General features: G+C 47.3%; 1 protein-coding gene across 6 annotated transcripts in view; it reads right to left on the reverse strand.

Moving 5' to 3' along the window:
- The window catches only part of zfhx3b (zinc finger homeobox 3b), a 165,617-nt gene that overhangs the window by 71,841 nt on the left and 80,170 nt on the right, over positions 1–13,606 (reverse strand). For all 6 annotated transcript variants that reach the window (XM_029767431.1, XM_029767432.1, XM_029767430.1 and 3 more), the window contains one exon: positions 1,190–1,421. In XM_029767431.1, the coding sequence (XP_029623291.1) occupies positions 1,190–1,421 (232 nt within the window). The remainder of the gene's footprint in view (positions 1–1,189; positions 1,422–13,606) is intronic.

Genomic DNA, 13,606 nt, shown 5'->3' on the forward strand with positions numbered 1-13,606 from the left:
TACTCACGTTTCAACCACTGTTACTTTTTATAATCAGTTTATCAGTATGTTTTTGATTACATTTCCCTTGTAGGGAAAAATAACAACGGCAACAGCAGCACTGTCACTGTCTAAACGTGGCTGGTTCCATGAAAGTAATCAAATTATCTTTGATAATTAACATAAGCACTGATGCTCATATCTATACCGCAGAGGACATAAAATAAAGCCCTCTTTAGTCCCTGTGTGAAGTATACTGAAGCAGCTACAGGTACAGCCAGTAGCTGGTGAGTGTGTCTGTATCCCATTGTAAAATATAGTGGAGAGTAAGTCCTCCCATTGTAAAATATAGTAGAGAGTAAGTCCTCCCATTGTAAAATATAGTGGAGAGTAAGTTCTCCCATTATAAAATATAGTGGAGAGTAAGTCCTCCCATTGTAAAATATAGTAGAGAGTAAGTTCTCCCATTATAAAATATAGTAGAGAGTAAGTTCTCCCATTATAAAATATAGTAGAGAGTAAGTCCTCCCATTGTAAAATATAGTGGAGAGTAAGTTCTCCCATTATAAAATATAGTGGAGAGTAAGTCCTCCCATTGTAAAATATAGTGGAGAGTAAGTTCTCCCATTATAAAATATAGTAGAGAGTAAGTTCTCCCATTATAAAATATAGTGGAGAGTAAGTTCTCCCATTATAAAATATAGTAGAGAGTAAGTTCTCCCATTATAAAATATAGTGGAGAGTAAGTTCTCCCATTATAAAATATAGTGGAGAGTAAGTTCTCCCATTATAAAATATAGTGGAGAGTAAGTTCTCCCATTATAAAATATAGTAGAGAGTAAGTCCTCTCATTGTAAAATATAGTAGAGAGTAAGTTCTCCCATTATAAAATATAGTAGAGAGTAAGTCCTCCCATTGTAAAATATAGTGGAGAGTAAGTCCTCCCATTGTAAAATATAGTAGAGAGTAAGTCCTCCCATTGTAAAATATAGTGGAGAGTAAGTTCTCCCATTATAAAATATAGTGGAGAGTAAGTCCTCCCATTGTAAAATATAGTGGAGAGTAAGTTCTCCCATTATAAAATATAGTGGAGAGTAAGTCCTCTCATTGTAAAATATAGTAGAGAGTAAGTCCTCTCATTGTAAAATATAGTGGAGAGTAAGTCCTCCCATTCTAAAATATAGTAGAGAGTAAGTCCTCTGTATCTTACCTGTATCAGCAGACGGACACTTGCGGATGGTGAAGATGGTGCTGAGCTCCTCCTCATCCTCAGGCAGGCCCTTCTGCAGGAGCTGGAGCTTCCTCAGGCTCTCGCTGCGCTGGTGCTTCATGGAGCGCACATGCTGGACCAGGTTGAGCTTGGCCTTGGTGGAGTAGTTACACAGCACACAGTGGTAGTAGCAGGCATCTCCCTCTACCGCGTTCTCCTGATGCTGCAGGTGCTGTGGGAGGAGAGAGAGAGAGAGAGAGAGAGAGGAGAGGGAGAGAGGAGAGGGAGAGAAAGAGAGGAGAGGAAGAGAGAGAGAGAGGAGAGGGAGAGAAGAGAGGGAGAGAAAGGGCTTTTAACTGACGGCAGACAGCTAGCCAGGCACCACTGACTCACTTTCACTCACACAGTTCGCAAATGAACAAATCAATTACCAATCACGGCCCTGTTGTTTAACACCCAGCCCTCTTCCACACTGTTCTGTTTGGACTGAGCCCTGTATCTCTCTCTGTGTCTGGCTGTATCTGTCTGTGGACTAACAGGACAGGAGAAGAGAGGGGTGGGAGCCGGGCTGGTCTCAGGGGCCCAGGCGCGGGCGAGAGACACACATCACGCACCCCTCAGAGGACCACAGGACCACAGACCTGGCAGACGGAAGGGAGCATTGATCCCTGTCACTCAAGAGAAGGCTCTCGTCTCTGAGAAGGAAACTCCAAACATCTGCCTCTTCATGCATGGGATGCTAAATATTGATCACGGCCAGTCAAATCCTCCCTATCACAGCAAGCGTCAGGGAGAGAGAGGGAACGTGGAGAGAGAGAGCGAGGGGGGGACCACATTTTGAAACGAGCTAGAACATTCCTCAACAGGGTTGTGACCTTCAGAGGACAGAGACTCCACAGTATTGACCTATCAACCCCATCATTTCCTCTAAGTGCCCCACACTGACACTCCAACTCCACTGTACCCCACACCCAACACACACCCTATAATGACACACAACGTGCCCCACACCCCACAGTGACACCATCTCTCCCAACACCACACCCCACCACACCACGGACCCACACACTAATTACCACCTACAAGGCCCAATCAATAGCACAATGCCAACACAATATGGCCCTGACTAGGGGATCGGTAGAGGTATTGATAATTATCCTATAAAGCAGGGTCCTGATCATTTCATGTTTACAATGGAAGGGCCAGACTCAGTATGGCCACTGTTCTCACTGCTTCTCATGCCTGTCATGTTCTGTTCATACAGCCCACTCTGGAGTCTAGCTGTGGATTTCTGGGGCTGCAATCAATGTCAATCATCAGAAGATGTTTCTTTCTATTCTAATCTTCATGGCCTAGTCTCTTGTGAGATTCAGTGGCTGAGTGGGTGAATGGGCTGAAAACAACAAACACTTCACTGCCAGATGGGGACTAGATCAGATAATGAATCCAAATAAATGTACTTTCCGTCCATCATTAATGCTCCATTAAAAACTGCCAGGAAAATAAATACATGTAAAAATTGTGATTTCTTTGTAACAATGGCTGGGTTTTCCATGCATGGCTTTGAAAGCTTTTGAGAATTGCATGTATAAGCAACGAAAATAAGGCAATTGGAGCTTAGTGGAGATACAATTGGATGCATTTGATGCATTTGATAGGTAATTATTAATCCTAACCAAGACAATTGCTACTGCAATTCGTCATATCATGTGAAAACTGAAAAGGCTATGATAAAAATAACTTTAATACACAATGCAAGCACAAGCAGATTATAAGAAAGATTGCTACATTTCAGTATCGTTTTATTTGAAACAGGCTTCATTTTGAATGTGTGGCTTCATGCTGAGAAAGAGGAAAAATGGCTGTTTTCCTGTATCTGCCTCCCACCACGACTCTCTTAATCTCCCGTACAGGCCACCCCCCACACTCAGACAAAGGTCGGGAAAAACAAATTGATTAATTAAGAGGAGCCTGAACCGGCTTGCCCTGCAGTGAGGCAACATGTTTAGATGGCTGGGAAATGCAAAAGCAATGGAAACATTACATTTTTAACCACATTACATCTGAATCAGGTGTTGACAGCCTGGGCTGAGAAAAAATCATAACAATATTATGTTCCCAGAAATGCTCCCGTCCTTTTCTTCTAATGTTTAATTTTCTGGTAATATTGTAATATCGCTATGGGCTTTTCTGGGCAATTGTATTCCATTCTCCCTGGTTTTATATTTCTCACTTCTACACCTAAACGTACATTAGGACACTGCTTCCAGGAAAAGGAAGGGAGTTTTTATTTTTTGCAAGCCCCACAGCTCTGTGTAATAGAGATATTAGGTGATTCTAAAAGGGTCTGTCTCTCTCTCTGTGCTCTCCCTCCTCGCCTCGTTTGAAGCCCTCCATGATGTCATTGAATAGGTGCTGCTGGATATTCTGCTCGTGCGAGCTGTATCCCTCCTTTCTCCTCCTCTCCCCCCTTCTCTTCCGTCCACACATATTGCATCAGAGCTCAGGTACAGAGAAATCTGACAGACACATTTACTCGTAGATAACACCAAATCCATTGTGTGATTGCTGAGCTGAGAAATGGCACACTGTTTTAAGTCATAGCAGATGTCGAACAAAAAAAAATGGATCGAGAGGGACTTCTTACCGCATTATAACTCAAGGCTGAAAAAATCTACAAGGAGACAGTGAGTTCACACAGAAAAAACAGACGACACCTGACCTAAACTTCAAAGTTGGTTTGAGGAGGTAGAAAAAAAAATCCTGGGAGTTTTACAGCTTCCCATAAAAAAGGCAGGATTTATGCAGGAGTGAACCTGAGACTGCCTGGCCTAGAACAGGCCGTATATCACCTCAAAACTGACTGGGCTGTAAGCAGGGCCCGACTCAGTCCAAACCAGACCTCATCCCCTCTGTATCACCACCTCTTACAGACCACAGACACCTGTAAGTGTGTTAACAACCACACTTACTCAAACAGCACCGGGCCGTACCAAACAGAGTGTGGGGGTGATGGAGGACTGTTGTTAGAGATATGGGGCCTGATCAGTACAGGGCCAACACAGCAGCGTACCCCCCTCCCCGGACCGGTCCATCTGACCAGTTGTAGGTGGGAGCTCTATATGAGAGACAAGATAAAACACTACCCATGGGAACAGGGGCTCTCTGATACACCCCCATGCATGCGCACGCTCACAAACATTATAGATGTGAGAGAATCTAGTGATCCTATCTAGGAGCACACACACACACGTACACACAAACGTTGGATGTGAAACACAGTAATGCATTAGACAGGGCCTGTGTCTGTTTCCTATGATCCTGCAATGAAGCCCCTAGCTGATAAATCACCTCCAACTGGAGTGCAGGAATTCAGCGGTTTAATTAAAAAGTCATGTTGGGAGAGAGAGCTGGGAGGAGCTGGCCTGGCCGCTCCAAAGGAGAGGAGAGGAGGCTGCCTGGGCTGCCCTACACCGGGGCCCCTGAGCACCAAGCACCCCACTGAGGCCCTGAGAGGAGCTGAGCTACAGAGATGGGTGGAGGCTGGAGGATGGCTGTCAACCCTTCCTCAACAGGCCGCATGGCTTCAATTTCTCTTCAGTTCCATTTCATTGGCCGGGAATTTACGACAGCCGTACAGGAGACAGGAGTTTTAGCCGAGCATGGATAAGAGAGTGGGAGCCCGGAGTGCTGGAGAAGGATGGGGCGAGGGAGGCAGAATGTGTGTGCTGTTCTGTAGCCAGGCCTCTGTACTCTACCTCCTCTCTCTGTGGGGGTTGAAGCAGGGCTCTGTACTCTACCTCCTCTCTCTGTGGGGGTTGAAGCAGGGCTCTGTGCTCGTACAGGTAGAGAGGGACAGGGGTGGTGTGGGCGCCACCACATCATCTCTCTGGCAACTTAACACTGCACCCTGGCCTCTCAGTGGGCAATATAGGGACAGATCAGTTACAACACCCACCCAGAGTGCTGCATACACCTGCATTTCCATCCACTTCAATGGGATGTAAAAATACACCTTCAACCAAAACAGTAGCTGGGAGAGGAGAAGAGAGGAGAGCCAACGTGACATGGACGTGGGTATTACTGGAAGGGTGGAAGGTAGCTAGAGTGCCAACACAAGCCGGTAATTCCACAGAATGGCCCCCAATGGAGCAGTATAATACATGCACACACATAAACACACACGTGCAAACTAAGGTGCGCGCGCACACACACACACACACACACACACACACACACACACACACACACACACACACACAGAGACAGGCACGCACACACTCTCCATTATGATCATACCCCAATTTCCAGCATTACATTTGGCAGTGCTGTTAATACAAAATTAATGCATTAAAACAGATGACTATCCACGGGCTAAATGGCTATCAATTCAGCGAGAGCTGCCAAATTCCCTGTGTGAACGAGCCAGTGAGTGTCTGGCTGTGTATTGCTTTGTAATTATCCCAGTGATTCTCAGCACTTAAAGGTAAAGCTGGACGCTTTCCGGACGGCACTGAGTGTGTTTGTGTGTGTGTGAGCGCTGGTGACAGGAGAACATGGGACAGAGACAGGGAGAGGACACAGAACCTACAGTCCACAGTGTGCTGCCATGTAAACCTGATCCATATTCTTTACCATATCAATGAGGATACCATGTCCGGTGATATCATAGCGCCAGTAGTCATGGTTTCTCCATTGACCGAGGGGCAAAATTATGAGCTGGTTCCAGGCACAAGGCATGTTGATGAATAATGTCAAATAGCACCTATGTTATTCACACACACTGATGTCATGGCAGCAATTACATCCAACGAGGTCATTGTATTTCACTGTGAAAAGATACAAAGAAGATGGGCTGAAAAAGCCATTCTGGGCTGGGTGTAGAATAAAACACCACTGCTGTCTTATATCTCAGTGTGTGAGTGACTGAGCCGTGTGCTGGCACAGGTAGCCCTAGGGTGGTGTGTGTGTGTGTGTGTCTTGGCGGGTTGTGTGGGGGTGTTGCAGGAGGCTGGGGTCTTGTAAAGAGGGGCTCTGGGATTCCCCTGGAAGGAAGGTAGGCTGTTTAGCAGAGAGAAGATGGGCAGAGCGGCTGGAGTCTGAGTGCTTGCAGCTTTGCCTGTGATTCCCACTCCGCCGGCAGCAGCAGGAACAGCAGCCACGACCACAGAAGCCGCTGCGGGTGCCAAGTTCAGCGGCTGGTTCGAATTAGCCACTGCGAGCGGCGACAAGCCCAGACATTGCGCTGTGGCTGGGGGGACTGCATGTATCCGCCCCAAACTGCATACCTACTGCTTCCTGTCCCCCTCCCCTTCCCCTTCCCCTCTCTCCTCTCCTCTCGCTCCCTAATCCCTCTCTGCCCAACCCTGGGCTCTCCCCTTTTGTCTAAAAGCACACCAGACAATTAGTGACTCTCCCTACTGCCAGTGGGGCGATGATCAACTGCTACAAATGAAAAAACAACAGGCTGCATATTTGTCTGAGAGAGAGAAAGGAGGCCTCTTTGTCATCGGGGAGGGCAGCGAGGTAAAGATGGATGACAGTAGCTCTCTACAGGCTGGGCAATAGGTAAACACAGGCCGCTGGGAGCACAGGGGGAGTCAGGGGGGTCACAGTGCCTTAATACAATACTGCTGCTGGCTGGGCCTCGGCTTCATGCAGCCACTCAGCCTAACTTTAACATTAAATAAAGCAATAATTATTGAATTCCTTTTTAATAAGTAAGATGCTGGAAAGTAAACAATGGGAACATAATTGCAGAGGGAAGGCAATCAATGCAGCCAGTCATTTGGCCCATGTTGATTGTGTATGCTGCGGAAGCATGTCTCTTTGTGTGGCTGGGGAGCGAGGAGGGGTGGCGGGGTGTAGTGACAAGCAGCCGAATAATACATTCTTACATACACTGGGCGAAAACAAGAGTTGGGTAATCGCTTCTTCAATATTGACCCTGGGCTCGAAACAATGGCTCTCAATCAGCTGATCAATGTGTTCATATAATTCATGAGTGAGTCACTCTGCTCTAAGAGAGGAGGAGGAGGCTGAGCGGGGAGAGATCAATGCCCTGCACGGTGATAACGAGCCTGGGCCTATGCCCTCCGGAGCCCCACGCCGACATCCCGGGTCCCTCTCATTAACAATATTTGGATAAGCATGGCCATACATACATAAGGTCCACTTCTAATCTCAGCCAGATAAACACATTTCCCCCCTCTTAATGAGACGGGCCCCTACTTTTGCGACACACTGCAAATGATTCTGAGACGGGCAGGAAATGATGTCAAGCACCGGAATAATAAGAAAAAAAAGTATGGTAAATTAATAGCGAGCCGTCGCCCTTCTCTCTGAGCAGCTAATTAACAGTTTAGCCTCATGGTGCTTTAATGAATGCTAGCCTGGGCGAGCCGAGCAGAGAGCAGAGAGCAGAGCCGACGCTGCAGTACAATAACTCTGCCTGCAGGAGGCGACAGATGTGTTGTGCCACGGGGGCACAAAGCAAACAGCTGTTCCAACCACTCAATGACATCTGGAACATCAGGAGGGCAACTCTGGACCTGCCCTTGTGCTGCTCTTCCCAGCAACCCACTGCCTCAACAACAAAACAACCCTCCATTTTGGACAGTGGTGATGGTAATAATTAGGACTGACTGGGGAAGAATGTGTTTCTCTGGTTCTCATTACAGCTCCAAACAGGAGACAGACTCCATCAAACCCAGGCAGCAGAGATGTTCACATGCATTTCAAAGGAACTGATGTTGTCTCGTCTTCTCTTTGAATAAAGACTAGACGTCAGGAGGTATCAAGGGTTTACTAACACATGTCATATCTATCCTAATGAGAAATAAGGGCTTTCAGGATGAGGGAAAACAATAAGCTGGTCAGAGCTGAGGCTTAGTACAGTAGCCTAGGCTGGGGTGGAGTGGTGTTATGGTATATGCCTGTTCTATCCAGTGATGAGATATTGTCTCACCAGCCACCTCCTATGAGTATAAGCCCCATACAGGTCAGTTTTCACGGGAGGGAGAGAGAACAAGCAGGTCTGTGGAAAATCCACACCTGCACTTGGCAGCCACAACCCAGAACACCCCTCCTCCCTTACAGTATCTGCCCCCCTTTCCAAACAAACCCTGCTGACAGCACCCCGTAGGATTCTGACAGCAGGATGTACCCAGGCCACTCAGCCTCCCAGCTAGCACTTGGCCTGTAGGCAAGGCTTAAAGCCCAGCCAAGGTTAGCATGGTAAGCTGGCTACTCTGCACTGGGCTGGGGGATAGGGAGAGGTTTGGATATAGTCTCTGCGATGATATTCTCCTACCTGCTTGAGGCAAATGTTAATTTTACAAACCTTAGAGGCACTTCCAACACACTGCTAAAACGCTACACTAAAGAGGCCTAGAGCCACGTATAAAATGAAATCCTTCAAAATATCTGCGACTTCCATGCAAGTCAGCAGGGAATCTGAGGAATGCATTACAACACATTGTAATAGGACTAGTGCTCTTGAGTGGCAATGCATTGACTAGCTGAATAGGGACGTCTAGGGTTTCTGACGTGTGTGTGGGTGCTAAATGAGACAGATGACGGACTTACTGCGGCTGTACATGAGAGTACTTGGTTTCATGGTGGGTTTGCCTGTTACGGAGGCAGAGGTAGAGGCAGCCCTGGCCTGGCGACCACACAGGTGACAGAGACCCTGACACACACAGTACCCCATTTGTCACTTGCCAGCCAAACAATTGCAGCATGGCCTTGTGGGCCGGCTGGAGGTGTGGGCCACAGGCTGCTTGTTAGGTGGATGGGGAGTGAGTGGGGGTAGTGGAGGGTACGGTAGCAGAGAAGCCATAAGGGCTTGGAGGTGCGGGTGTGAGGGGTACAGACAAACGGCACTTGTGATGATTAATGCAGTCAGTGAAAATGTAACTCAGAGCCAGAACATTACCAAAACGCCATTAGTCTATGACAACAAACATCCCGTCGCACCCGCTCAGATCTGCTGCGACCCCTTTATGACTGGGACAGGCGACAGGTGCGTCACCAGACCCAGTGCTGCACCCCTAGGGTCGAACTGGACCTCTCATCAGCACCACACTGTCTGTCACAGTGTCACCAAGATGGCTGCCCTTCCTTTTCTCTACCAACCTCTCTAGCTACCGTGACCCAGATGAAGATGAGCCAGTGTATCTTGTCTGAGGAGAGGAGGAGAGGGTAAAAGATAGAGGAGGAGAGGTGTCCATAGGGCAGGGCTGTAATACTTTAGCCTCTGGGCTTGGTGGTGTCATTAGTTTCTCTCCTCCTGTTCCACCCAGCCTGGCTGGCTGAGATGAGAGATGCTGACGTAACGGGAGGAGCGATACAGAATACAATCTCCTCTAGGCTTGTATTATCTAGCTTTCACCTCTGGCATTCCCAGTTTGGCTGTGTAAATATTTCATTACCACATAATTGGTTGCTGCTTCGGGCTATGCAATAAGGCAGTGAGAGTGTAATGCTGTGTGTTTTCTCTCATTACTTTCCTGTTCTTCTTTATATAAAATTCACTATGAAGTAGTTGGAGTGTGGGTTTGAAACCTCTATAGGGGAAGTGTTTCACTCGCTCTGCCTTGCCCTAGCCTGCCCCTCTTCAGTGTCCTACCCTAGCTACCTCTCTACACTGGCGAGCTAATTAAGACACCAATGATGACTGAGCCAGAGTCAATATTTAACCGTCTTAAGGGGACATCTTTCATTAGCAGCAGCGAGCTGACAAAAGGAGCAACAAGGCCATCGAGTGGTCCTCTTCCTAAAATGCAAGTGAATGAATGGGGCGGAGCAGTTAGATAAGGTGCTAGTGTAAAGAGGAAGGCTTGGACTGTGATGTTATGTGTGGAGGTTGAAGTACCCTGTTGGTGGAGTGAAACTACTGTTGAGAGTTCTTCTACCAGCTCCGTACACCCACCAACTGGTCCATGCCAACATCTACTATGAGACCGATAGAACTTCAGCCCTGCACCTCTTCTACACATCACAGTCCAAGACTTCCTCTTCACACTAGAACCTAATAATAGCTAAGATAAGCATACAACATTCAAAAAGGGTGTTATAGTGTTAAAAACACCATATGTTGTTACCACCTGTACACGTCTTCATACAATAAAAACTAATTATTTTCCTAATCACCTGATACTCATTCAATGTTCATATAATGAGTCCTGTTCTCTTTCAGTAGAGATACTATGTGATGAAAAAAGCATGCCCTGAAGCCTTACTTCTTCTGCCCCCCCAACTAGACATGAATTTGAAATGAGTTCTCCCTAAGACCCCCAGCAGCCTTTAACCCATGCCCAATGGGAGTGTGTGCACTTGTGTTTAAAAGTGGTGCTCTGTGAAGGTCTAACCCCTCTATCGCATAATATCATCGACTACACCAGGGACCTGCTAACACAAAAAGCCATTCTGGCTTTATAGGGTCATTCTGCCCAGGCTGCTCATTAGACATAGAAAAAAACATAACCTCACTTTCCATAAAAAGACAAACAAAGTGCTCATTGATCAGGGTGATCAATGGAGGATCAATAACCTAAACCCTCATCATTCCCAGCACAGCATAATTACAGCTGAGATATGGTGGTCGTCACAAAAGTCCAACACAGCCTGGTCTAATTGGAGGCAGCCTACTGCTTTAGTCACGCTGGCAGAAGCTTTTCCAGAGCAGAGCAGCCTAGTGCTGAAAGACCTCTGCCGGCCTGGCTGGGCATTGGAGCTTCCCAAAATAACCACAGCGAGCTCATGCCATTAGCCCCAGTGTCATCACGGAGGTCGTTGGAGATGGCTGCCCATTAAATGTTTGGGATATTTAACACAGGCCACAGCAACCTCCTGCTCCCCAGCGCACAGGAAAGCTTTGTATCCCTTTTAATGTAAATTACGCACGTAGGTTGTAAGATCGCATTAAGCCCCTTTTTATAGGACAACTTGTGATTTTAATTTATTAATGTTTTGGAGGAGTACCCTTATTATGCGATTAGTTGCTGACCTTCCTTGTTGTTGACCTCCCATAATGTTTTCCACTCCAGTGACTGTGGCGAAGAGAGACACTAGAGGAGCAGGCACAGCTAAGTGGTGAGCTCAATGTACCGCTCAGGCATCGGACAGGCTGGCATCACAGTCCCGCTGCCCTGTCCACCTATACACCCTGCTTACTGGTGCACAAAGTCACAAACTATACCTCAAAGGCTACCACTTTCTCCCCTTCCTGTTTATTGATTAGGTAAACCTCTTGTTCAGTTATTGTGCAGTAAATCAAGCATGGTGAGCACTAATCTCAACCCCGGGAGGAAAGTGGTAAAGGTTAAACTTGCTAAAAAGCGCATAATTAAGGAGCCATGTTCAGCCATGAGTGAGGACATATTCCTCCCTCTCAGCTTTCTGCCCTGTTCCTGCTTTACCCCGTTCCTCTCTGCTGTGCTGTGGCCTCTGCCTGCCTGTCTTCCTGCCTCTCTGCCTAACTGACTGCATGACCGTGCAACCAGAGGCTGGAGGGAGTGGGCTTGGCAGAGGAGCCACGGGAAGGAAGTATATACAGTTTCTAACCACCTCTCCCTATCCCTTTCTCTGTCTCTCCCTCCCACTATTCTCCACCAAAGCGCCGGGGGCGCCATACTTGTAAAGTAACCACAGCCCTTTGAGTGCCTCTTGTATTTACAAACAGAGGTATGTCGGAATCAAAGGAATTACATGACATAACACAAACAGTCGGCGGATTGAGAATTTATAGCGTGGATATGGCATAGGTGGGGCTGCACCCAGGAATTCTGCTATTGTTGGATTAAGCTACACTCAGTAAGATAACTGAATTTACCTAGAGGAGAGAGCAGGGCAAGAGTCCACTGCAACAGCACTCCGCCCTTTTCCCAGACAGACAGGCAGGCAGACAGTCTGCTCCAGGTGGAGAGAGCAATCACTTTCCCATCAACTTCCTGGTCCTGTTGTTTCTCCTCCCTTTCTCTCTCTCTCCCGCTTCTCTCACTGGCTCTTTTAATGAAAGCGTATCTATTGGTCTATGCCTCCATGAGGTCTCTACAGTATGTTTCTGCCGTAGTTAAATCTGGCATTTTTCCTCTCCTGGTTAGATCTAAAAGCCCCTTTCCCTCTCTCTTTCTCCCTTTCCCTCTCTCTCTCTCTCTCCCTTTCCCTCCCCTCTCTCTTTCCCCTCCCCTCTCTCTCTCTCTCTCCCTTTCCCTCTCTCTCTTTTTCTCCTCCCCTCTCTTTTTCTCCTCCCCTCTCTCTTTCTCCTCCCCTCTCTCTTTCCCCTCCCCTCTCTCTTTCTCTCTCGATCCCCTCCCCCTCTTCCCCCAGCACTTTCCCTCTGTTGCTGTTCTGCCCAATCTCACCTCAGTTTTTATTTCTCCTTCATCAGCAGGGGACTAAAAATAAATGATAAATGGAACATGATATTTTAAAGTCTTTTAAAATCTTCTTACAAAGGAATAATGGGCTAGTTAATCCTGCAGATCTCCCTCAGATTGATTAATCAGCACATGCAGACAATCAAATAAATGATTAATATTCGCCAGACCTGCGGTCGGACAGTTACCCTGAAACCATCAGTAATAATTCAGTAACCCTTCCCAGACCATGGGCTGGCTCGTCTGACTCACTCTGCCTCACTCAGCCTCATTCAGCTTCAGCCCTGTGATGTTCCAGCAGGGCTTTGAACTCAACTCTCACCATGCTGGAGTCAGACACACTGGGGAGAAGCTGTCTGCTTTCCATTCTCTCTCACACACACATGCACACACCCCTAAGCAGGACAGAGAACACCGGCCTACCTGGGCAGACTCACCCTGCAATACCGTCAGTCTTCTGCATAAATACAAGGTGTAGCTATAATAGAATATTCACTCACGGGATCTGTCCTCCATGTCCACACCAGCGCTGCTGTGGTTTTCCTATCAAACATATCCTCGCTTGGAGGTTTCCACTAAAAGAACTGGTTCCTCCAGTTTCAACTGTTGGTAGTAAACAGTTATACAACCAAACACACACATACAGTATAAAACCCTCTCACGTCATAGTAGCTGCTATAATACACAGACAAAGCCCAGTGGGTAAAGAACATGGGCAGAGCTATTCTGTCTGTGAGTGAGTGTTCACACATGAGAGAGACAGAGAGAGATAGAGGCTAGCTGGCTGGCTGGCTGGCTATGTGTTATGTAAGGGATAAGGTGAAGTGAAAACAGTGTCACCATGTTCCCTGGGAGCCAGGGGGCCAGATGTCCTCAGACAGACAGGCTGTTTAGCATGAAGCCTAGCCCCATCACCACCACCCTGCCTGGCTGCCTGGGCACATGTCCTGGTGATGGATCCCCTGTTTATTCAGCTATTTTTAGGACAAAAGGGGGAATCTCCGTTGAGAAAGACTTTCTTTCTCTCCCATTACCC

The sequence above is a fragment of the Salmo trutta genome, chromosome 12 (genome assembly GCF_901001165.1).
Source record: "Salmo trutta chromosome 12, fSalTru1.1, whole genome shotgun sequence".
Classification (NCBI taxonomy): Eukaryota; Metazoa; Chordata; class Actinopteri; order Salmoniformes; family Salmonidae; genus Salmo; species Salmo trutta.